The sequence below is a fragment of the Ctenopharyngodon idella genome, chromosome 24 (genome assembly GCF_019924925.1).
Source record: "Ctenopharyngodon idella isolate HZGC_01 chromosome 24, HZGC01, whole genome shotgun sequence".
Lineage (NCBI taxonomy): Eukaryota > Metazoa > Chordata > Actinopteri > Cypriniformes > Xenocyprididae > Ctenopharyngodon > Ctenopharyngodon idella.
Window position 1 is genome coordinate 17972737 of NC_067243.1, and position 26852 is coordinate 17999588.

The 26852-nt window shown below is 37.1% G+C and overlaps 3 protein-coding genes across 4 annotated transcripts in view; 2 read left to right on the top strand and 1 right to left on the bottom strand.

The window, feature by feature from the left end:
- Positions 1-8035, top strand: part of LOC127507462 (ankyrin repeat and SOCS box protein 15-like) — an 8991-nt gene extending 956 nt beyond the window's left edge. The window contains exons 4-10 of the mRNA XM_051884591.1: positions 56-187; positions 1799-1957; positions 2030-2275; positions 2404-2575; positions 3047-3575; positions 7285-7438; positions 7574-8035. Coding sequence (XP_051740551.1) covers positions 56-187; positions 1799-1957; positions 2030-2275; positions 2404-2575; positions 3047-3575; positions 7285-7438; positions 7574-7746 — 1565 coding nt within the window. The 3' untranslated portion in view covers positions 7747-8035. The remainder of the gene's footprint in view (positions 1-55; positions 188-1798; positions 1958-2029; positions 2276-2403; positions 2576-3046; positions 3576-7284; positions 7439-7573) is intronic.
- Positions 8036-9281: 1246 nt separating this feature from the next.
- lmod2a (leiomodin 2 (cardiac) a) lies at positions 9282-13746 on the top strand. The gene is made up of 3 exons (XM_051884290.1): positions 9282-9723; positions 11154-12341; positions 13047-13746. The coding sequence occupies exons 1-3, from the start codon at positions 9478-9480 to the stop codon at positions 13068-13070; spliced, it is 1458 nt and encodes a 485-aa protein (XP_051740250.1). The 5' UTR covers positions 9282-9477; the 3' UTR covers positions 13071-13746.
- The window catches only part of wasla (WASP like actin nucleation promoting factor a), a 35677-nt gene continuing 22124 nt past the window's right edge, over positions 13300-26852 (bottom strand). For both annotated transcript variants that reach the window (XM_051884289.1, XM_051884288.1), the window contains 5 exons: positions 24618-24660; positions 19742-19895; positions 17896-18410; positions 14787-14892; positions 13300-14441 (listed from right to left, as the gene is read on the bottom strand). In XM_051884289.1, the coding sequence (XP_051740249.1) occupies positions 14380-14441; positions 14787-14892; positions 17896-18410; positions 19742-19895; positions 24618-24660 (880 nt within the window). In that variant the 3' untranslated portion in view covers positions 13300-14379. The remainder of the gene's footprint in view (positions 14442-14786; positions 14893-17895; positions 18411-19741; positions 19896-24617; positions 24661-26852) is intronic.

Consider the following 26852-nt stretch of genomic DNA (forward strand, 5'->3'; position numbering starts at 1 on the left):
ATGAAGATAATTATCTACATTTCTAAGTGAAAGATCATTTCATCTGGCCCCACAGGAGATCTCTTTGCTCTGCAGGAGCTGTCGGATTATCCTGCTGCATTCACTGAGATGGATACCAAGGGGTGGTACCCAATTCATAGGGCTGCTGTCCAGCAGTCTGTGCAGGTGCTCGAGATGGTACTTTATGGTGAGCTAGAGTACAAAGTCCACTGCTGTAGTTTATCAAAAGGAAGTGTGCTTTTATACAACATTTTAATAAACAAAATAAAAAAATCTATTTTGAGTAACTTAAATTTTAGACATAATATCGCAAGTCGTTTTTGCTTTGCAGTAAAAATATTTCCAAACAAAGCCACAGAATCTACCGTTGCATGTCTTGGATGTGTCTACATTAATTCAGATACATTTAAAAATGGAATTTTCTTTCCAAAATGATTTCCATTCACACTTTAGGGTCATTTTGTGTCAAATAAACCAAATTTCGGAAACTTCCCCGGCTCAAATTTTTGATTTTGTTAATATTTTTTCTGAAGAAAAACAAATATAAATAGTGATGAAAGCCAAAATATTAAATGTCACAGATGTATATTTACTGAGTAAACCACTATTTTGTAGAGGGGGGTCATAATGACAATTTGGTATGTACAATTGACAAATTTACTCATGGAGCCACAATGAGATCCCCATATCTCGGGAAATGAACTATATCTGGCATTAAAAATTAAGATATCATAAGAAAAGTTTAAGAGCCATAATCTAAAATGATATTAAGATATTTTTAATACTTTTTGAGTTACAGGCATGCAAACTTCAGGCAAAAAACACAAGAAGTGCTTTTTCCCATTTTTGACCTTGCAGTCTGTTGCATAATATGCCAATGGTGACAAACTCAACAGATTTTATTAATAGACCTACCAATCTCTGTGTAAAAATAAAATAATGATTCTGCCATCTTTCAAAAGTCATTTTTACCCCCCTGTAATTTGGCTCCAAATCTCAGGTAAAAATGGTCATTTTGACCCCCCTGTTGAAAATAATGGATTACTCAGTAAATTTAAATCCATGACATTTAATATTTTGTCTTTCTTCATTTATGCATTTCTTTCACCAGAAAAAAAAAATTACGTTACTCTTCTGTTACAATCATTGTATTAAAATATCCCACCACTTACTGGTGCCTCTAGTTTGCACTGAGTCGCCATCGCAAGTATGGTCTAAAATGCAAATGGCTCATGTTTTGCAAAAGGAAGAAAATAAAATGTATTTGTATTTTTAAATGTTTACAGGAAGTAAAGGTAATTTTTCTATCATCTTTGCAGGAACATAACATGAAGATTCATATAAAGTAACATTTATCTTTAGCAACACTGTGAAAGTAAACAGCACAAAGCAGGCACTTACCGGGTACCTTACAGATACCTCAATTTTTACGGTTCACACTAAAACATGAAAACATATTTTTCAAATTTATCCTTTTGGGAGAGAAAACTGAGCAAAAAGCTCAGTTTTCACAGGAAAAAATGCTGACTCAATGTGGATGGAAGGGAAAAACCTAGAGAAAAAAAGATGTGTTGTCAAATGTATCTGGATTAGTGTTGATGTAGCCTGAATTGGTTGAGTAAATGATTCAACGACTCCCTCATAAGTCACTTGTTTCGTTCCTGAATGAACGATGGTTTTTGAACAAATCATTTGAGTGAATGATTCAGCAACTCATTGACAATGACGTTCCTGAATTAACAAAAAAAAGACTATTTCAAGTCAGACATATTCATATACTCAGTGGTTTGGTGGAAAGGTTCTTACAGGTTGAGTTTAGAGGAGGAAACTGCAGATGGAGAGACACCATTGATTTTGGCGACTCAAGCTGGGCTGGTGGAGATTGTTAGGACTCTGCTTGAGCATGGAGCTTCACCTAATAGGATCAACAGCAAAAATGAATCTCCTTTATTATTGGGTAGGTTTTCATTTGGAATTTTTATAGTGTCTTTAGTGGCTTTGTAATAAGTCCTGGTGTTTTGTTTTGGAGCTGTAAGAACAGATTCATTTGAAATCGCCTTTACACTTATATCACGAGGAGCATCGGTGAACCAAATCTACCCAAAAAAGTGGACGGCCATTCATGAGGCAGCCAAGGTGGGTTGCACTGACATCCTTACGCTCCTGCTGCAACATGGAGGAAACGTCTCGGAGACAGACGAGCATGGAGTGACGCCCATGGGGATTGCCGCAGAGTATGCACAAGCAGAAGCGCTGGACATCCTTATTCACTATGGTAATACTGATATTTCCAGTACAAAAACAGAGGATGTTAGTAAATATTCACAAAGGAGGAATGTAGTTACATCATTATACCTATATGTACCTTAAACCAAAACAGAATGATGTCCTCCGCACCAACAGGTGGAGATGTAAATGCTCAGGCACCAAATGGAGATAGTGTGCTATATGACGCTGCTGGTTCTGGCAATCCTGACTGCATTGAGCTTTTACTTCAACATGGGGCTGATCCTAATGTCGCTAGTCTTTCCTTGCAACTTCCAATCCACCGTGCAGCATACAAAGGGCATTACCTGTAAGTTCAAAGAAATATGCTACTCCTTTGCTAGTTTTCACCCCAGATCTCAAGCTAAAGTTATACTGGACTTTTGTAATTGGAATCGACTAGGACTAGCATTGAAAGGTTTGTCTGGAGACAACAAATCTAATCAGAATTCAATACATTTCACTGCATACACTACTGCTCGCCACTAGAGGTTTTGAATAAACACCTTAACTGTGGTCATCGAGATCCACTTTCCTGCAGAGTTTAGCTCCAGCCCGATCAAACTCATATACCTGTAACTTTTTAGTAATCCTGAAGACCTTTATTAGCTTGCTCCGGTGTGTTTGATTAGGGTTTGGCTAAGCTCTGCAAGAAAGTGTATCTCGAGGGCCAGAATTGAGAACTCCTGCATTAACCCTATGTATTAATGATGAGTAACTGTCCAACCATTCTATTTTTCTTTATAAAATGTTCAAATCTAATTGTACAATCTCTTTACAGTGCCTTGAGAATGTTAATCCCAATAACCACCAAGAGAGCGCTCCGTCTCTCAGGCCAGAGCCCAATTCATGCAGCTGCAGATGGAGGCCATGTCCGATGTCTGGAGCTCCTGGTGGACAAAGGTTTTGATGTTAATGCTCTTCTAGACACACATATTTCGGAGATATATGGAGACATGCGAAAGACTGCCTTGTATTTTGCGGTCTCCAATGGAGATGTGACTGGCACCGAGTTGCTGGTAAATGCTGGAGCCAAAACGGACCTGGATCCTCTGCACTGCCTTCTAGTGGCGGTAAGAGCTGGGAGGTATGAAATTGTCAGGATTCTCCTAGCCAGCCAAGCAGATGTGAACTGTTACTTCACAGAGGTCAATGACACAGTGTTTCCCACTGCCTTACAATACTGCCTGAGGGATGAGATGATGATGCGACTGCTGTTAAATAGTGGTTATGATGCAGAAAAATGCTTCTGTTGTCCTCATGATGCAACATGGGGTCACTCCTCAGAACACCCCAGTGAGAAGATTCCAGTAAGTTCACCACTGATGTTTCTGTTCCAAAACCTATCAAGTTGCCAATGTATGCACACTCCAAATGTTTGTTCCAAAAGTAGAACAGTTCAAATCAACCCAAGATGGCGGACAAAATGAGAGAAGTGTTTTTATAAGTGTATATTCTTTGAATTCTTGAAAGTATCACTAAAAACATTTCAGGCCTCGTTTACAATAGCGTTTCCACAGCGTTTCAGAAATAATCTCCGTCTACACTACATGACCCAAAAATGCATGTCACATAACCGTTCATGCACACTGGGCATGCACGTACAAGTGTAAACAGTTGCCTCTTGTGCTAGCTGCAGTATTAAAAAAAGCAGAGTTTAACTGCACAATGGCTGCTAAAAATGACAACAAAGCCAGCAAAGACTGCAGTTCAGTCTTCATGTTATTGTTTACACGGTCGTCAAGGATACGCAGAGCAGCCACGCTATCGTTTTCAAAAGTCTCCGTTTGGTCCATCTACACTGAAACGCAACCACGGTGTTTTCAAACTAAAACGGGCTCTACAGCATTGCTGAAAGTCTCCGTTTTCAAGGGTCGAAAACACACTAGTGTAAACAGGGCCTCAATCTGTTTAAAATAGACTCAATATTTCACTCAATATTTGTATTTTTGAGCCACTTAAGATTGTGATATTAGCTTAGCAACATGCTAATAGCAAACTCTATTGAAATCAATTGAGTCAAATCTTTGACACTTTATGAGTTGATTTCTATATAAAGCGTTCCAAATTTTCCCAATTTATGGGTTTCATGTGATGTCACACATTGGTGCGGCCGCAATTTGTAGGACCGAATTTCAACATGACTTATATCTGCTGTGCTTTGGGCTGATCACAAAGAAATGGATTAAACATTTTACAATATCCCCACAAACCCTGAGCGTCCACAGTAATGGATTTAATGGATTATCGTAGCAGGGTTGCCACAATGCCACCCGTCCCATAAAATACAGGATTTAAAGGTTAAATGATGCATCCTGTAGGCTATCAAATCAATACAGGATGTGATTTGTCCCGTATTTTACGTAGACCCACAGATACTTGAATAAACAAACAAGCACTTTGCTGTGTGGAAAATACCAATAGCAATAATAATGAAATAAATTTCAAAAGAAATGGCAGAGAACCTCACATTTGCACGGGATTGCTTTTAAAGGGTTAGTTCACCCAAAAATGAAAATAATGTCATTTATTACTCACCCTCATGTTGTTCCACACCCGTAAGACCTTCATTCATCTTCGAAACACAAATTAAGATATTTTGATTAAATCTGATGGCTCAGTGAGGCCTGCATTCACAGCAATGGTACTTCCTCTCTCAAGATCCATAAAGGTACTAAAAACATATTTAAAACAGTTCATGTGAGTTCAGTAGTTCTACCTTAATATTATAAAGCGACGAGAATACTTTTTGTGCTCCAAAAAAACAAAATAACGACTTTTTCAACAATATAGTGATGGGCCGATTTCAAAACGCTGCCTCGGAACTTTACGAATCGAATCAGTGATTCAGATCTCCTATCAAACGGCTAAACTGCTGAAATCACGTGACTTTGGCGCTCCGAGTCACTGATTCGATTCGTAAAGCTCCAAAGCAGAGTTTTGAAATCGGCCCATCACTATATTGTTGAAAAGTCATTATTTTGTTTTTTTGGCGCACAAAAAGTATTCTTGTCGCTTTATAATATTGAGGTAGAACCACCGAACTCACATGAACTGTTTTAAATATGTTTTTAAGAGAGGAAGTATTGCTGTGAATGCAGGCCTCACTGAGCCATCGGATTTAATCAAAATATCTTAATTTGTGTTTCGAAGATGAACAAAGGCCTTATGGGTGTAGAACGACATGAAGGTGAGCAATAAATGAAATTATTTTCATTTTTGGGTGAACTAACCCTTTAAGCATCTTTGTGTCAATAGCGACAGAGTCTCAAGAACATGCACCGTAAATCTGCGCATTTAATAAATAAAAAAAAAAAGTCAAGCTCACGTCACGAAAATGGGGAAAAAGTTATCACTTGGGTCTTTCAGGAACTGAAAGATGATGAACTTTTGATGAACGCAAGGCTAACTGTACTGTAAAAGCTGCATGTGGTGGCAGACACATGCTTATAAAATTTGGATAATCTATTAATATAATATTCCATACACTATCTGAGCTAGACAGATAATCATAGTTTTAGACATTTGTAGATAGATTAATTAATGTTATTGATTTATCATTCATATTAATCATATACATACATAATAAATAATCCTATCTGTCATATACAATTGATAACATTTAAAAAAAAAAAAAAAGTTTTTAAAGGTTGTAAATTACTTACATAAAAAGGGGACAAAACATAATAATGTAGTCCTAATTTAAGTAAATTAATTAAAAATGAAAAATTTATCCCATCCAAGTAACAGCTGCAGAATTGTCAAAGTTATTGCTGGTTCAGAATGAACATATATTGAAGAGTTCTTCATAAATAAAAAAAATACTCATAATAATATAAAATGTGTTCTGTTGCAAGTTCACATACTTGACCCTATGTGTTTTCATGGTTTATTGTTGATATGTCGATATTATTGAGGGTCGTGAATGGGTGTCCCTTATTTTGCTTTACTGAAGAGAGATGACTGGACTCCTACAGAACACTCCAGACTGTTCAGTGAGAGCTTTATTTCGTGTAAGTAACGTGACTGACAATACAAGAGATGTGCTTTACCGACATCAGTGACAATTCCATTCAAAAATACTTGCTATTCGTGTAACGTTAATATCATTAACCCGTCCTGAGGTGAAGTAGCGGTAGTCTTTAAAAGCACGTGCTTTTAAATGCCTTCAGAGCTTCGCCGGTGTATAAGATGATGCAAATGTCAGCAAACATAAAATTAGGTTAAGTTTTTACAAGACTTTAGTGGAGTCAGCTTGATAATAAATAAGAGTTTAATCCTAAAGTATCTAATTTCTTTAAATACCGCTGCTTTTCGTCGGTGGTGAGGAGTGCTATTTTAGTGTGTGACATCTTTCCGATCACCAAGGAGACGCTACGCGTAGGTCCTAAAGATGGCAGCCGTAGCAAAAAAGTCACGTGCCTGAAACCCATGAATATTTGTATTTTTATAGACCTTATTTACCAGAGAAACAAGCGCGCCGCCATCTTTAGAATATTGTCTTTGAACTTCCGTTTTTGCGGTAGCCCTGTATATTTCTATGGCATCGCTGTTGAAGAATAATTCAGAATAATAAAGTGGATTTACCTGTTGTAGAGTTAATGAAAGTTATCATGAGCATTGTTATGTTTAAAGCAGATGTCTTAACAAATGTCTGTAGACCGGGAAGATTTTAAAATGAGCGGTTCGTTCATAAAAACGTAAGATCGCTGTGGAAATATAAACCGTAAGTCAAAAGACAACAAGCGCAGCGCTGAAAAGGGGCGGAGCTACATAAGGTCTATACTACTTAAGATTATTGGGGCTTTAACATCATGCTAATGGCAAACCGTTAAAATCAATTATCTCCCATACACTAGGATCCCTAGTTGTGTGACATCCAGACTATCACCTACATAAGCAAAGTAATTCACTAGGTTTTGGAACAGAGCTGATATATTTTAAGCTAACTTATTTGTTTTCATCTGTAAATGTGGCCTATGTATCTTTACTTCTGTCTCCATCTTCTGTGGCATGCAGTTTTGTGATTTCATCAGTGTCTCTTGGCTAGTGCAGTTCTCTGGAAGAGCTGTGCGGGTTCTCCTCGACTATGTCAATCATGTTCCCATTTGCTCCAAGCTGAAAATGGTTCTAAAGAGGCATAAAGAGTGGGCTGAAATTTCAGAAATGTTGGGTGAGTACTAGCATAAGTAGTTTTAGCATGGACACTTAAGCTACATTTACAAAAATATGAATGTCATAGCATTAGATAAAATATAAACTTACAGTAATTAAAACATGTTTTCTCATGGATGTATGACTTTCCCAGGGAGTCCTCGTTCACTGCAACATCTATGCAGACTAGTCATCAGGAGAGAGATGACCCCACGAAGGCTGGGCAACCCAAAATTCATAAACTCTGGTCCTTTCCCACCAGGACTTAAAAGCTACTTGATGTACAAAGAATATGATTTGTATGGAAAAATCATATGTCAGGAGTGATGGTCTCTTCTCAAGGTTTGAGTTTGATTCAGAAATTAACACGAGGTTGACATGACCAGAGGTTTCGCTAGTTGTCCATCATGAGTTCAAAACACTTAAAAGTGTGAATGTTAAGTGTTTTTAACACTTCACATTGAACACTACAATGTGAATTTTGCACCACTTCAAAAGGACTTTGCCTCCAAAGTAATGACTTGGTGCTATTTGTGCAATAAAATAATGTTCTAACTGTTGACAAAAACATGTTTATATCAGATAAAAATAAAAGAGTTGATGCCTGTTCTATGAATTCAGACTGCTTTCCACTTAGTGCCAAATACAAGTGTACAATCAAGATGTTCCATTTGTTTTCTTTTTAACTTTTAGTGGTGTTTATTGTTTGTGACATAGACCATGTGAATACATGTCACACTTCAGCACTGCTAAACTGTGGTTCTAGAATGACCTGCATTATCACAATTGAAGTAACTAAAGCAGGTCATATCTATTTATAGCTTTATGCCTTTTTAACATCAACAAGCATGTTTGGTAACCTGTCAAGGAGAAACCTTTGACTTATGTATTATCACAATCTCACCACCTAACCTTGTGATAAACACAACCTTGTGATATCACAAACATTAGGCATATTTTTCGTAGTTTACTGTATACTTATCTGTGCCTGTTCAAGTACATCTGATAATGTCATCTGATATAGATGGTTGTGATAACTTTTGAAAAATGTAAGCAAACCATGACAATGCAATGTTTGAGTCTTGTTAGTTAGGTAATACACATTAAATTAGCTTTGGTTCCGGATGTCCTAAACTGTCTAGATTACTTTGTCATGACTGGTTACTAATCAAAAAGTCTCAACATTGCATAATGGTAACTTTCAAGAAATCAGTTAATTTTTTGAAGAGAATCAGGGAAAAGTACTTACTGCACAAATAGGTAATATCGATTCTAAAGCTTCAGTGGTGTTCTGGTGTCTGCAGAGCTGCTTTGGAGAATGAGCAGAGCATAAAAGGAAGCAGTATACAAGTCCAGTCTACAAGAAAGTATGTGTTTACACCGCAGATACAGTGATCACCAGACCTTTTAAATATGGACAGCATCAGATACTGATCTAGTGTGGCAAATCTCCTAAACTGACCCTTAGGCATGAGACACCCCTCCTTGGCATGTTCGTCATATCATATGAAATCAGTTCTTCATTTTATGAAATCAAACCTTTGGACTTACAAACACTTGAACGTACAGTACCTTTAAATTCTATAATTGTTTTTAAAGAATGGCAACATTTGGGAGACTATGTACAGCAATATATTCACAATTCAAAAAATAGTTTATGGTTATTGGTAACCTGGACACAGGTGTGTATGTGCTTATCTAACATTTAACTTCAAAACCATTGGCATTAATGGGTACTTAACACAAATTAGATTAGTTTTAGTCATCTCCCTAGGGGGCAGTTCCTATGTCGTTTTTGGCCAACAGTTGCTGACTGGTCTCGCCACTACAAAATGAACTCACATTCTTCTTGTAAGCTAATCTTGGTGTCCCCATGGGAGACACCATCATATGCAGATACTCTGTTCTGCACCCTCCTCCCCTTAAGTTCCTCCACCAGCTTCTCAGATTAGACAGTGTATCTAATGCAAGCCTGTGCAGGGTACTAATCCCACATACAAGTACTGACGAAGGCAGAGTAAGAGTTCATGCACACAAAGGAGACATAGTTTTACAAGTATGAGCAACTTTGGGTACCGAAAAGAGCTCGGCAAGTATGAGGACATAGATGAAGACGAACTTCTGGCCTCCCTGACCAGCGAGGAGCTCCAGGAGCTGGAGAAGGTTATGGCTGAAATGGAACCTGATGAGAACATCCCGACTGGGCTAAGGCAGGAGGACCAGACGGCCAAGCGGCCAACAGGCACTTTTTGCCGAGAGGCTCTGCTGAAGTACTGGGAGGATGAGACTCATAGATTGCTAGAGGTAGGGTAATGTGTTTAAACTTTGAGGCACCAGTTAAATTAAATTTTTTAATGTTTGGTCAGTAGGGTGTTTGTAGAGTACTGACCAAGTGACAAGTTGCACACCCCTAAAGGTAGTATTTGAGGTATTCTGAGAGTGTATTCGTATCCACAAAATAACAAACATGATGGCTATTATCTGTCAGGGAGTCAAGATAGGCTTTCTTTATGGGAACTCAAGTAGTCCCATATCTTTGGGAGGTCTCCAGAAGCAGGCCCCAGCTTGGGGACGAGAAAATCTGCAGCTTCTTAAAGGGATTAAGAATTCCTTTTTTTCCCTTTATGAATTAAATCTAAAAGTATGTGTGAGCAGTCCATTGAGGGCAAGCGTGTCCTAAATTCTGCTCCTGAAGGGCCACCTTCCTGCAGAGTTTAGCTCCATCCTGCCCCAATACACCTACCCAGAAGTTACTAGTACTAGTAAGATAATAATTACCTAGTTCAGGTATATTTAATTAAGGTTGGGGGGAATAAAAACTCTACAGGAAGGTGCCTTAAAGGAGCAGGATTGGACATCCCTGAATTAGGGGTATGGTTAAAGGATTAGTTCACTTTAAAATGAAAATTACCCCATGATTTACTGACCCTCAAGCCATCCTAGGTGTATATAAATTTCTTTTTTCAGACGAATACCTAACTTACGCGACATATAATGTAGGAAGTAGCGTAGTACGTCATGGCGTAGTGTAATACCAGTAGTACGTTGCGCAAGTTACGCTTTAGACGTCAGTAGAACCCATATGGCTGTTTAGCCGGAAGCTAGTTATTTTACTTTATAACTTGTTAAATATGGATATTTTTCTTACACAAATGCATCGCTTCGCTTCAGAAGGCCTTTATTAAGCCCCTAGAACCATGTGGAATATGTTTATGATGGATGGATGGATGGATGGATGCATTTATTTGAGCTTCAAACAGGTGGTTTCCATGCACTGCCATTATAAAGCTTGGGAGCATCAGGGTGATTATTAATATAACTCCGGCTGTATTCGTCTGAAAGAAGAAAGTCATATACACCTAGGAGGGCTTGAGGGTGAATAAATCATGGGGTAATTTTCATCTCAAAGTGAACTAATCCTTTAAGTCAGGACTGTTAAACTTAGCTCCTGAGTGTAGCTCACCCCTTGGTATAAGGGGTGATATGTGGGATAGTTTAAGAACACTCATTGAGCAGTTCATAATTTGATACATAGAAATAACACTGCCATAAAACATTCTAATTAAAATTTGAGTTTCTTTAATGAGAGTACCTAAAACTGCAACATTGCCTCCATAGAACATAGCTATTGCTTGTGCAGTTGTCTCAGCTGGTGATAGTCTTTCTTAATTAAGAGTCATTGCTTGAGGTATGCCAGAGCTCAACCTTGTTTTCCTTTCTATGGTGACACACAGGACAGCATGGATGAGTGCCAGACAGATAAGAGCGAACAGGAATGTGGCAGTGAAGAGCCTGAGGATAATGAAGAGGAGGGAGAGCAACAAAATAGGGGGTTTAGAAAGGGGGATGATGGGGAGAAAGAAGTTAGGTCAAGCAATTGGAATTTTGTGGACTTAGATTGCAAGAGGAATGGCATTAGTGGTCGAAAACCTAATGGCATCCATAAAGGTGCCCTCCACCATCACATTTCTCCAGATAGGCCAAGTGGTAACCCCACTGATATTGACAAGACCTTGGAGAACATCTTGAGTAACGACACCTCCTTGAGCGAAGTCAACCTAAACAACATTGAGAACATATCCCAAGGGGTTTTAGTGAGTTTTGCTAATGCCTTAATCTCAAACACTCACGTTGAGGTTTTCAGCATTGCAAACACCCATGCGGATGACCAAGTAGCTTTGGCCTTGGCCAAAATGCTGGAGAAGAACTGCAGCATCACCAACCTTAATGTTGAGTCCAACTTTATTTCGGGCAAAGGTATCCTGGCTTTGATTGGGTCACTTCAGTACAACACCACACTGGTGGAGCTCCGATTCCACAACCAGCGGCATATCTGTGGAGGCCAAGCGGAGATGGAGATGGTGAAATTGCTGAGGGACAACACCACCCTGTTGAAACTGGGATACCACTTTGACTTACCTGGCCCAAGGATGAGCGCAACTGGTATTTTAACCCGCAACCAGGACCGCCAGAGGCAAAAGCGGCTACAGCAAAGGAAAAAGCAAGACCATTTGGAAAGAAGTGACGAACAATCAAAGACATGGGACACTATGGACAATACGCAGTCATTTCAATTCCATATTTCAACAGACAAGGACACTACGCTAGCGAAGCAGAACTTTGTCTCTTCTCATTTACCACAACAACCTCACAGTCAACCAAATGGTGTGAAGAATGTGCTAACTAGGAAAATTGCTGAAATGGTCAAGCAACAAGAAGAAACCTCAATGGATGGTGTGGGTCGAAACCAGACTAATTCAAATAAAGGACACAAACTCACAGAGGACAAACAGGGCAAGAACATTCTTCAAGATGAAAAAATATTAACTTGGAGAAGAAATAATCTGGGAGGCACCCAGGGGTCAACACGTGATGATCTATTGGCAGCCATTCGTGGCAGCAGCATGGGTACACTACGAAGGGTAAGATGTTTAGCATTTGTCCAGGACATAGAGTAGCCAAGCCTTAAAAACACGGTACCCAAATTTGCAATATTGCTGGACAGAATAGGAACTTCCAAGCTAAGAGTTTGGTGAACACCAACCCTACCAAATCAGGTATCTTGGAAATTAATTGCAAGACTTTAAGCAATAATTACCTTTTTATACCAGGAATTGAATGATTCATTCAATTCAATGTTTGTCCTGGTTGAGATCATTTAAGTTACCATGAAATCATTAGCCAGGCAGTGGAAAACACTTCTAACAGTAAATTCTAGTTCAAATTTAATAGATGGACATTTCTGTTTTAATGTACATTCCAATCTGGTTGAAAACATGCTATTTGAGGGTTTCAAAACAAGTGCTCATCATTTCTAGCTTTCAATGAAAGTAAATTAAGATCTTAAAGGGACAGTTTATGACAATTAAAAAAAAAAAAGTCTATAGTGTGATCCACTGAAGAAAACAAAGTTTGGAACAATGTGAGGATGAGTGTATGATGACAGAACGTATTTTTAGGAGAACTACTCCTGCAAGATCTGACTAAGACATTATTAATACCCTTTGCAGCTTTCACTCAATGAATATGCCGTAAATAACTCGATATGGACTGTTTCCATTAAAATATTTTTTGTAATTGCAAAGTTAAATGAACCACTGACCAGCGTTTTCTTTTTCTTTTTGCAGGTCACCAATCATCATCGTTCCTGAGGTATAAAACCGCTCTGATAAAATTAATCTATTTAACAAATAACACAAATTAAACCTTTTGTTCTTTTATCTGCCGTTGAATTTGACAGGTTATTTATACGTAATTTCTTTACACCAACAAAAGGGTTGGTGTAAAGAGGTTGATCCTGTTTGATCCAATAAATTTAGCCAAAGGAAAAAAAAATAGGAACTACTACATAGGAATTACTAAAAAGAAAAGCACCGTATCTCAGGTTTGTAAATATTACCATTTATTTAAGTATAGAATTTAGTGTTTTCATTCCACATTCCAACCCTTTTGTAAGATTTGATGTCAATTTTACAAATTTTTCATCACTTTCCTTAACGGACAAGAACAGAAAATTCAGTTCAGACAGACAATACTGTTAAACCAGCATTAATTGTACACAAAGGTTTGTTTTTTTCCTTTACCTTAAATGTAGTTGTCAGTCCAAGCATTGACCTGTAAAAGCTTGTAACAAATGGAAGTTTAAACTGTACTTTGTGAAGTGCTTTTTTTTTTTCTTTTTCATTTTCTCTTGATATGACTGGAAATTCTGTATTTGTGAATTGATGGCTTTTCACATTCAGGAGCAAGCTGTACTCATGACTTTGCCGGTTTGAATTCACCATATATTATTTTCTTGTTAATAAAGTGAAATCAAAAACTCCAAAACTGTCTACTTTGTGACGTGCAATGTAGTGTGACGCTGATAGTGATTACCACAGAAATCATATTTAGTGTTCAGCCAATGTGTTCTCATCCTGCAGTGAATTTCCGTTTCGTTATTCGTGCAAAAATATATATAGCCTCAATATAACAGCCTGGTGTACATTTACAAGGGAAACAATACAGGGGACATACATATTCTGATAGGAGAACCTCTTACCAAATCTAAGAATGCTAAACTAGGATTTGAATAAGAAAAATCGAAGGTACAGAAAAGTAGGGTATGAAAATAGTGTTATCTAAATCATTAATCAACAATTAATAAGGACATCAAGCGTCCCGTCCATCTCCCTTTCCCCACTCACAGGGAAACAAAAACATTCAGGTCAACAAATCATGAATCCTGGCATTAAACTTCACATGGTTATTCCAGGACATTATTTTACAGAGGATAAATGACAAAACTTTACAGATTACATGAGGTATTGCACAGATTATTAAAAAAAAAGCAAAAAGGCAACAAAAATATACAGCGATTTTGAAAAAAAAAAAGAAAACAAAAAACAGAATGAGAGTAAAATTTGGGGAAGTGAGAATTTAGTATCATTTACTCTACAGGGTGGGGTTAGTGTTGAGGGATTAATCATCCCATTCGTCATCATCCTCAAAGTCTTCTTCATCGTCGTCATCCTCATCTTCATCTGAGGGCCCAAAAAAGATGCATAACCACCGTAAATAACTTACTTACTGCACTTATGCTCACATTCAAGTGAACCAAATGGAAAAAGGACCTCAATGGACTGGCGTTTATGCTACGTCAGTGAACGCTAAAAATACTTTGATTTAAATGTAGAATTTGTGTTTTAAGAATGAAGAGGATATGACCAAATGGATCTTTTAAGTTAGACTACTTTTACCTTGACACATCATCTTAAAAAGTAACGCTAAAGCATTTTTAGTATGTAAGCTCAAGTAATCAAACCAATTTGCAGCCGCTGAGTGGCCTGTTTACGACACACATTTGAGAGAGTGAAACGAGCACTTACCTGAGGAGTGGATGGCTTTGCTCCTCTTCTGCATCACCTCCATCAGAGCTCCAACAATGCCCGCTGACTGAGCAGGGGTGGGTGGTCCTGAGTCATTATCTGATACCTGAACATTCAAGAATAGAGGAATCAGATGACCATCACAAATAACTGTCCATAGAAGATGATATAAGTTTCATGCTCACCAAAGCTGCATTTATTTGAACCAAAATACAGTAAAAACAGTAATATTGTGAAATACTATTACAATTTAATGTAAAATGTTTTCTACTTTAATGTACTTTAGAATTTAATTTATTCCTGTGATGTCAATGCGTTGAATTATTATTATTATTATCTATGTTGAAAACAGTTTTGTGGAAACCGTGATATTTTTTATTAGGATTCTTTGATGAATAGAAAGTTCAAAAGAAGAGCATTTATCTTTATAAATGTCTTTACTGTCACTTTTGATCAATTGAATGCAAAATTTTGGATGCACTTGGTTGAAAACCGAAACTGCTTTTTAAAAAGGACTTATTTCTTATTTTAAATTAGCTTTTTTTTTTGCGTAATAATAATAATAATAATAATAATAGACTTTTTAATGAAATTCAATAATTTTAATGATACTGAACTTAAAAAAATACAAGCCAATAAAATAAAAATAACCACATTTTTATTGACTAACACTTTAAATATCAATATATTATTATTTATTCAGTTCTATGCAACAGATTTATTTTTTGACAAATTATTCAAATAATTTATATTCCTACAAAGGTATTATTATCAGAGCAAGTGAGCAGAGTGTAGCTTGGAGTGGATCAGCGAACGAGCGTTGCCCAGTACGGCAAACAGAAACAAGTGTACTACTGCATAGAAATTTCATTTTGTGCGTTATTTGAGCGGACTTTGCTTTTCCGATAAGCATGAGCGGTACATGAGTGGAGCGTTCGCATGGGCCGTAAGCAACTGAGAGGAGCGCATGTACATAGAGAGTAGGGTTGTCAAAAAAAAAAAAAAAAAAAAAAAACTGACTTCGGTACCAAGTCGGTACTGAAATTGTAAAAATGTGACAATACCAGCATTTCCCCCTAGCATTTTGAGCACTGTTGAGCGGATTCTTAAAGGAACACTCCACATTTTTTGAAAATAGGCTAATTTTCCAACTCCCCTAGAGTTAAACAGTTGAGTTTTACCATTTTTGAGCGAGATGCTAACGGTCTAATCAGATTCAATGAACTATGCTAAGCTATGCTAAAAGTGGTACTGCCAGACCCGGACATCGGCTGAATGGATTCGAAAATGGTAAAACTCAACTGTTTAACTCTAGGGGAGTTGGAAAATGAGCCTATTTTCAAAAAAAGTGGAGTGTTCCTTTAAACACCTCTGATTGGCCATTGTGTTCACGCGCTCAACAGATATGTCTGTGATTGGCTACAATGATCAACTGTTCAAAAACATGTTGTAAATATACATCTTTGACTCTTCACCAAGCGCTTACACAGATACACACGGGAGCGTTTGAAAGCAGGCGTCTATCAGCGGATCCATTCGGTTGTTAAGTCTGAGGTCATACGGCAGTGCTTCCGGGTCCAAACGCTCTATCTCATACCACAAGGAAACAACAAACGGTGCTAATATACACACATGATGTGGTGTAATACTACCAAAAAGTTATAATCATAACCTTTATCGCCATACCAAAATCCCAGATGGCCAGACATTGATTCATCTTATAAATCGTTAATATATTAATGTCTGTAATGCTGTGAGCAGAGACTGTTGTATAGACTATTTTAAATGTTTAACTTTTTAAAATGTTAAATGTTTAATATGAATAAATAGCACTCATAAATGGCCGTCGAGATGGCATTCTCAAGTGAAACGAGCCGGGGCTTGGACCCTTACGTCACGACTTAACAAGCGGATAATATATCCGCTGAAAGACGGATCCGCTGATAGACACCTGCTTTCAAACGCTCACGTGTGTATCTGTGTAAGCGCTTGGTGAAGAGCATCAGAAATGTCTATTTACATGATTTTGAAGCATTGATCATCATAGCCAATCACAGACATATCTGTTAAACGAGTGAACACAATGGCCAATCAGAAGTATTTAAGGGCCCTATCATACACCCAGCGCAATGCGGCGCGACGCAAGTGTTTTTTGCTAGTTTCAGGCCGACACAGTTATCATTTTCATGTCCTGCGCCATGTTGTTTAAATAGCAAATGCACTCACGCCCATCTGTTTGCCCATGGGTGTGCTGGTCTGAAAACGTGGTGTGTTCAGGTGCGTTGTTGGCGTGTTGCTGTTTTGAGGCAACTGAAAGCGACTGCGCCATTGACCAACAAAAACCTGGTGTAAAGTCAATAGTGCGGTATTTTTTTAAATTTAAATAGCACATTAGTAATATGTGCCTATAGGCGGGTGCACAACGTGCGTACACTCTGCTTGTTAAACACACAGGGACGCTATTTGCAGTAATGACGAATGAAATTGGCTAATTATTTGACCAATCGTGGCAACACACACATGTATTTAAACTGACTCATCAGGTTGAGGGTGTCTATATTCTGCAATGTAAATAGCAAACTGCCATGGTGCAAGCGCACTTGGCTTTTAAGGGGAATGGGAGAGGACACTCTGATTGGTTTATTGCACGTTATGCCCAAAACCCTGCCCATGACTTAAGAGACTAGGTACAAACCTTTTGGACCATGCACCTGGCATGCCGACCATTTTTTCCGTCGTTAAACTAGCAAAAGTGGATTCGGACACGCCCTAAGTGGACCTGCGCCATGTGCTTCAGACCATGCACTTAGATTGTTAAAATAGGGCCCTAAGAATCCAAAGAAATTTCGGTGCATCCCTAAATCTCACTGACCTTAGGCTTTTTAATGCTAGTGTATATTTATACATTCATATTATAGAATTAAAAATATATAAACTATTATACGGAGACAAATTATATAAAAATATTAAATGTACATTTTTTAACTTTCGTCGCCACAGGTAACTAGTTGTTTAAAACCTATTTTAGCAAAATGATTATTGACGGGTGAGCAGACAATCCTTCACCATTTTCTGGGACACATCAGGATGGGTAAGTGTTTACACTCACCGTTTTGAGCTGGATGCCCTGTCGAATCTGGTCGAGCAGCGCGTCACGTCCTGTGGACGACACTGGCCTGTTGTTTTGCTCCACTTTCTTTAGCTGAGTGCCCTCCCTGATTTGATCCAGCAAAGCTGACTTCCCGCCCATGGGCGAGGGCGTTGATTCGCTGTGGCCTCCATCCATTTCAGGAGGTGGAGGTGGTCCAGGAGGAGGGGGTGGAGGAGGAGGTGGAGGAGGGGCAGCTCCTCCAGATGGAGGTGGTGGCGGTGGGGGAGGTGGCATGGAGGCCGGGACAGGTGGAGGGGGAGGTGGATGCCCTCTGCTGGGAGGAGGTGGTGGAGGCGCTCCCATACTTGGCCGGGATGGAGGCGGCGGAGGGGGAGCGCTTGTGGGTGCCCTTGAAGGTGGAGGGGGTGGTGGGGCTCCTCGCCCCCGCAATGGGGGTGGGGGAGGTGGGGGCCCCGAAGTATGAGGAGGGGGTGGGGGAGGCGGGCCACCCCGGGAGGGTGGAGGCGGAGGTGCTGAAAAAGATTAACATAAAATTAAATAAATAAATACACAGACTCTTTATGTATAAGTATAATTTAAAGACCCCATGAAACCAAAATTTGAGTTTTAAAGGGATAGTTCAACCCAAAAATGAAAAATAATCCCATAATTTACTCACCCTCAAGCCATCCTAGGTGTACATGACTATCTTCTTTCAGCCGAACACAATCGGAGTTATATTAATAACATCCTGGCTCTTCCCAGCTTTGTAATGACATTGAATAACACCCGAGTTTTTAAAGTTCCAAAAAGCGCATCCATCCATCATAAAAGTAATCCATATGACTCAAGTGGGTTAATAAATGCCTTCTGAAGCAAAGCGATGGGTTTTTGTAAGAAAAATTTCCATATTTAAAACTTTATAAGTCGAATTGTGTTCACCTGAAAGAAAATAGTAATAAACACCTAGGATGGCTTGAGGGTGAAAAAATCATGGGATAATTTTGATTTCATGGGGTCTTCGTTTTAGTGGATTGTGATATAAGCCAAAGGACCACTTACAGCCACTTTGATATCTACCTGTCTAACTTCCTGTTTCATCTAACACATAGAAAACTGTCAATCCATTTCATGGGGTCTTTAAAGCTGGAGCAAGACTTTTATTCTAGAGGAAGAACCCTATCAAAGTTTTGCATTACAAAAACCACACCAATCAGCAACAACTGGCACTTCACACTTTCTCAAGGCATATTACTGAAGTCACTATTAAGAGATCAAACTTGTTTTTAAAACACCAACACAAATGCCTCATGAAGAACCATGAAAAGTATCCATATATACGCACAAATAATCTCCCATAAAGATGCATTAAATGTAGGTTAAATGGAGCTTGGTTACACCTACTAGGTACTTCAAAAGAGAAAAAAAAAATCTTTCAAAACAACCCATGCCAATCTGCAAAAATTCAGACCTCTTATACATGCAGTTTTCACACAAAAACACACGTTCTACCTACCGCTCCACCTGGGAGGACCTGAAGGAAAACCACAATTATTGATCAAATATAGAAATGCTAATATATGCACCCAACTTCGGAGGAACATGTTACCGCTACATTATTTTAATATCATAAAAGGATTCATTGGCCTTTGTAATTAATTGTGAAATTTAAGATCAGTTTCTGGGAAAAAAAAAAATATGTTTGTACGCCCTTTTTTGTGTGCAGTTATGATGAAGTTGCCTTGGAAAACTATTTTTGTTGATTCTGGCCAGACTTTCTGACAGAGTATGGTTAATAGACAGACATGTCAATACAAATCGCAGGTGTTCAGTGCAGCGACTGTGTGACAGCGATCAGCCTCACCTTGTCTCCTCAGCTCATTCTTCACAGCCTCTACGCCGCCCTTCTTCTCAATGAAGTCGTAGATGACCTTAGACGTCTCCTTGTCTTTGAGCTGGGCCTCAGAGATGCCACACATGTCAAACAGGTTCTTCAGCTCCGGGTCCAAATTATTCAACTGCAAAACAAAAAAAAGGTAAAGCAGTGAGACATTACTTTTGGTAACACTTTATAATAACTTTCATTAATAAATAACTAACAAACATTTCATCTATCTATCTATCTATCATATATATATATATATATATACACACACACACATATATATAAAAAGCTAATAAAATGTTCAGTTAACTCTTACATATAAACTTTTAAATATTACATAATGATTAACATATTTAAGGTTAAATGCTTTCAAATGTCATTAAACTCAAATCATATGATCATGCACTTAAAAAATCTACAAATGATTTCAACAGATGGTTTACAATGATTAATAGATTCATTAATAAATCATTAACATATTATATAATGCTTAACAGATCATTAGTTTATATATTCAAATAGCTATGAGATAATGTGCTTGTTAATGTTTAAATGAACTTATTAAACATTACATAATGATTAGTAGATCATTATAATGAAAATTTAAAAGCTTAAAAATACCATTGAACTTTCAATTCATACGGTCATGCACTTTTTAAAAATCTACAAATGATTTTAGCAGATGTTATACAATGATTAAAAGCTTATTTGTTAATGAACATTTGAATGCCAACAAATGTCGTTAACCTTCAATTCATATATTACCTAATATACTTTTTTTACATTTACAAATGTTTTGAAAACAAAAACAGACTATTCATTGAAACTATTCATTATATATTTTCTATTAATCATTTAGTACCTTTATGGGCATTGGACTTTAAGCTACTGTAACAACATTTGTGTAAACGGTGGTTAATTAAGTTTAGCCAAATGCTTGATAAAGACAACACAAAATTGCAATCTGGGTGCAAAACAATTTTTTTGTAAGTCTGTAAGTTTTGCCTGTTTGTCGCCATCTCTGTTTGAAACCTGCAATTGCAGTTATTTGCAGAATTATCATCTTTACGTGGGTTGTGCATCGGTACGGCTCCTCAGCGCGGATGAATCTAATGTTTTGAGGAGAATGTGTGGCTGTCAGTCACCGCACTGGTGGATAATGTACAGGTATTTCGGAATCACAGACTGTAGTCTTGGAAGTATGACCAAAATAAGAAATTTCACCAAAGAATGTCATCCGAACAATCCACCACAAATCCACCACAAAAGCATTACAATAAATCGCGCTACCAATAGTGATTAAATCGAACGATCGCTTAGCTCGTATCACATCAAACCTTGCAAATTATTATTATTGTTATACTTCGTTCTCAAATTGTTAATGTTAACAACATCAGCATTGCATGACTATGTGTATTTAGTGTGTATTAGCGTTACCTGAAGATTTCAATTTCTGTACAGTCTAATCTCTAACATTAATTTGTCATACCATACAATCCGCCATCAAAATGACCAGTTTAATTATTGCAGCTGCTGTGAGAAAAGGCTATAAATGATCCGCCTCACATGCGATGTAGCCTACTAGCTGGGACTCCTTCTTTATGTAAACAGACGTGACGTAATGACGCAAAGACGAATGGCTGCATGCTCGAATTTCCCGCAGAAACCCACCAGTACCGTCGGTGAGAGAGAACTCTGATTGGCTGTTCAGCTTAGCGAACGAGTCAGTGCACGAGAAAAAAGCGAAAGTGATGAAAGCGAGCAAAAAAGTCAAGATGGTAAAGACAGAAGGCTGTTATAATTTTACGTCATAAATAGTCTATTGATACCTGCTGATACAGACAGATATTTACTTACACACAGGCGCAGTAGCATGTGTTAGTCCTTTTGGTGTGTTCAAGCGCAGCTTTTTGGCCGAGAAGACAACGCAGTCAGCTTTCTTCTCTGCTAGTTCTTTGACGTTGGTTTGGTGTGTCCCGGGCTTTATAGTAATCACAATGACCCCTGTACACTGTTGACCCCTTAACCAACCCTTAAACCTACCCATACCACCAAACCTGTCCCTAACCTTACCCGTATCCCACCTCAATAGCAGCAAATGTGTTTTGCAATAGAACATGAACACAATAAGTACATCCTTTTTTTTTTTTTTTTACGTAAGTACACAGTAGTTTAAGACACCTAATATAAAGTGGAATCAGTCAGTGTTATATTGTTCAATTTTCTGGATAACTCATAGCTACCAAACAACTGTGCACCAAAGTGCATTAGGTAATATATGAGCTGAAGTTTAATGACATTAAATGAATGTTAGAATTCAAATGTACAGTTTTTAATCACTGAATAACATCTGTTAAAATCATTTGTAGACAAACATTAACAAGCACAATCTCATATTTCTAGCTATTTGAATAAATATTAACTTATGATCTGTTAAGCATTATAAAATGTCTGTTAATGATTTATTAATGAATGTTATTATAAAGTGTTACCTTTCTTTTTATCTTCATATACAATAGTTCATAGCAGATACATATTCAACTAATACTGAAGCTCTGAAATTCAATGGACCGGTTTGTTTACTAGATTTTTATAAATTAAATACTAGTGCTTGCAAGGCAGCAAAAGAATAGTGATAAAGTTTTAAGTAACTCTACAAGTTTTAGGTTTTCTTAAGGAATTCCGTGTGAACGTTATTCCACAACATTAGGTTGTTGTGAGTGGTTTCCAGGGTGTTGCCAAGCAGTTTCTAATGTGTTCCGGCTGGTTTACTAGGGTGTTCTGGGGGATTTCTTACTGATCCAACTCAAAAATGTAAGTAAAATGGATTTTTTTTAACCCCTGTATTCTGTCTGCTAGGTAAAACTATTAGCACTTCTCTCCTCTATACGCCAAATAATTTGAGGTATCATTGATGTCCATAGGAAAAACGTGTGGGTAAGTTATGTGCCAGAATTTTATATTTAGGGTTAGGGGTGTGTTTAGATCACCAACCTTAAGTATGAGCAATAGTATTAGTGACGCTTGCCTTAGTAAGCACAACTAAATATAGACAGAGGAAGAAAGAGAGAGATATTAATGATAATATGCCAGAAGGATGAATAAATGGATGCAAAAGCAGAAGGCCCAATCACATTCCAGTATGCCAATAGATGGAAGACAGCAAATCGTGACTCAGTATGCAAATATCACAATTACTGGTTAGTTTTTGAATGCTGGACTGTAAGTTAATGGTTTATAATATTCAATTTCTTTAAAGGTGAAAATTAAAACAAGCACATTTTGGCTAAAATCATTTGTAAAAAATAAAAATGAATAAAAACATTTTTAATATATACATTTTTTAATAAATACACATTTTAAAAGATAACATTTTAAATTTTAAGTTAAAAGGCATTTTCAAACTTTAATCTTAAATATATTTAAAAATTACAACATTTATAGAAACTAAAACATCAATTTTAGGCAAAAAAAAAAAAATGTAAAAATTATTAAAATGAAATTAAATAAATAATTATTTCTTAAAGATAACACTTTCAAGGGATTTTCTTTAATCCTAATTTCTTTAAAAAAAAAAAAATGTTTATAGAAATTAAAAATAGCATTAAAATAAAATTAAGTAAATATTTCTTAAAAATATTAGTTTTCCAAATTTATTTTACTTAAGAATATTCTCAAGTATAAGTTAATGGGAATTTTCAAATATTAAGCTTAAATTTCTTAAGAGTATAATGTTTATAGTAAATAAAAATAGCATTAAGTAAATTAGATTCAAATATAAATATTTTTAATAAAATAATTAAAATAATAATAATAATAAAATAATAAAATTAAAATAATATAAAACTAGCTTATAAAGATTCAAAGTTATAACGTTTATAGAAACTAAACACATTAAGGCTAAAACAAATAAATACAATTAACAAATATATTTAAATAAAACAAAAAATATATATTTTTTTAAAGTTAACATTTTCAAGTGCATGTCAATGGGGATTTTCAAACTTTAATCTACAATTTCTTTAAAAGGTACAACAACGTTTATAGAAAATAAAATAGCATATTTAGGCTAAAATAAAAATATATAAATATTTCTTAAAGATAATTTTTTCAAGTATAAATTACTTGGAATTTTCAAAATGTATGCTTAAATATCTTTAAAGGTATAACATTTATAGAAACTTAAAATGCATCAAGGCTAAAATAAATAAATACACTTTATATATTTTTAAGAATTTAAGTTCAGACACATTTTAAGATACAATCAAGAGGATTAAAACAAAAGTTGTAAGAGAAATTTCAATGCTATTCTGCCTTGCAAGCACTATAATAACTCAGCTTTCATGCCGTTCTCAAATATAGCACAATCCTGCCACCTAGTGGGGAAACTGCTAATGGTAAACATTTCTGGTAAAACCATCCATTATGACATGCACAACATTCCAGCTGCATGCATAATGCAAAGCTTGAAATGCAAGTGCTTCTTCAGAGAATTTGCACATTTTTCCAGTTACTTCTGTGTAACACCATCCCATTTTATTGCACTAGGTGGCCTGAATTTCTGATTCGGTCATAAAAGGGCAATCTGCATCATTTCCATAACAAACAGTTTACCATAAAATGATTTAAAATACCATACACAGTGCAAATGTGTGTACAAACGCAATCTGGGTTGTGTTGTGGGCGTCAGGCTGCATATTCAAGCGTCAGATGCTTCAGTCTGCATGAACACAAGGCTATTGAGGCATTTCATCATGCCATTACTACACAGGTCAGCATTGTTTTCCTATGAGAGATTCTTCAATATGTATGTGAGAGCGTGTGGTGACAGAACAAGTCATTGTTGTGTACTTACATCGAAGCCTGTGTTCGGATCCCATCCTACATGACCGATGTGCCTGGAAAACATTGCGTCAAGAACAGTCAGAATGGCACAAACACAGATGGTGAAGGAAAAAATATGAGATGAGAAAAAAAAAAAAAAAAAAAAAAAAACATTTCAATGCTTCTGCATTCACTCTAGAGATGTCAATTTACATTAATTCCCATAATCGATCGTTGTTTAAATTAACGATAAATGAATCAATCGAGTTTTCTGCGTACAGATGACACCATTGTCAAAACGATCCCCATTCATATGAATCCATTAAAAGACTACAAAACGCTAAATGTAAATGAACGGCCAAAACGCATAAAAGGTTTTCCATTTTTAGATGAAAACGGTGTTGCATAAACAGCCTCTAAGTTATCACGTTACTTAAAGGGTTAGTTCACCCAAAAATGAAATTTCTCTCATTTATTACTCACCCTCATGTTGTTCCAAACCTGTAAGACCTTCGTTCATCTTCAAAACACAAATTAAGATATTTTTGATGAATTCCGAGAGGTTTCTGATCCCCAAAAGTAAGCAACTACCACATTCAAGTTAAAGAAAAGTAGTAAAGACATCGTTAAAATAGTCCATGTGACTACAGTGGTTCAACCTTGTTGAATAAAGTTATTTGTTTTGTTTTTGCGCACAAAATGTATTCTCGTCGCTTTATAACATTAAGGTTGAACCATTGTACTCATATGAACTGATTTAAATATGTTTTTAGTACATTAATGGATCTTGAGAGAGGAAATGTCATTGCTCCCTATGTAGGCCTCACAGAGCCAACGGATTTCAACAAAAATATCTTAATTTGTGTTCCGAAGATTAACGAAGGTCTTACGGGTGTGGAACGGCATGAGGGTCAGTAATAAATGACATTATTTTCATTTTTGGGTAAACTAACCCTCTAACTACTTGCTTAACCAACACAAAATAGGTGTCGTTTTAAAGCTTATAAGCTTGGCTTTACAGTGAATATAGGGAATATGACTATCACTTAAGTGCTTTTAAATTTGCTGACATATTAGAAGAGCTCTATTTTTATAACGTGAAAAAATAACTGAAAATGTGATCTGTAAAATCATAGTACATAACAGATAGCCGTCAACGCACATGTAAAGCAGTATACACATTCTGGTTTGTCACTTAACAAAACATTAGTAAACCATAGTAGATTGCATATCTTTATTTAGAGCAGGTGGTCTTGAACGAGCCCAAACACAACTTAAGACAATGTGTAGATCACAGAGTGACATGACATGCTGCTTGGCTAAAGCTATAGGACTTCAGGGATCAAACTGCGTTGCGATCATGACGCAGTGTTTTCCAATGTCAAGTGAAAGTTCAACCAATGGAAACTGGAGTGGTGTGGTGTGGTGGGTGGGTAGGGACGATGTGTAGAGACTAGGGGTGTAATGGTACATGTATTCGTCACAGTACAAAGTTCGGTGCATACAGTCAGACGACGAATACAGTTAGTCACAGGAGATCCACACTTCAATCCAGAAGGGGGCGTGGTAATGCAATGCTTTTTGCTAACCGCCACAAAGCGCAGAAGAATATGAGATGAAGAATTCTGCGCTTTGTGGCGGTTAGCAAAAAGCATTGCATTACCACGCCCCCTTCTGGATTGAAGTGTGGATCTCCTGTGACTAACTGTATTAGCCAAAATGTGCTTGTTTTAACTGTATTCGTCGTCTGACTGTATGCACCGAACTTTGTACTGTGACGAATACATGTACCATTACACCCCTAGTCTCTACACATCGTCCCTACCCACCCACCACACCACACCACTCCAGTTTCCATTGGTTGAACTTTCACTTGACATTGGAAAACACTGCGTCATGATCGCAACGCAATCTATGCATAGATATGTCTATGTGTAATCTCTCAACCAGTGTTTCAACCATGGAAAGACATCAATAAAACAGCTTGAGAATCTCTCACGTAGCATCACATTTACCTCAGGCAAGTCATTTATTGTCCTCAGCATGTTAGTTCACTAGAGAAATGAACTCTAGAAGGGAACGTTTCTATATATATATATATATGCGCACTATATTGAGTTCCCCTGAGAAACTCTTAATTTTTTTGTGGACGAACGCAAATGTTTTGTGAAGGAACACAAAAGCACTTAAAAATATATTTTTTTCCCCCATCACCATGTCCCTTTAGGGGCTCTGTACAAATACAACATGAGGAAAGGGAAAAATT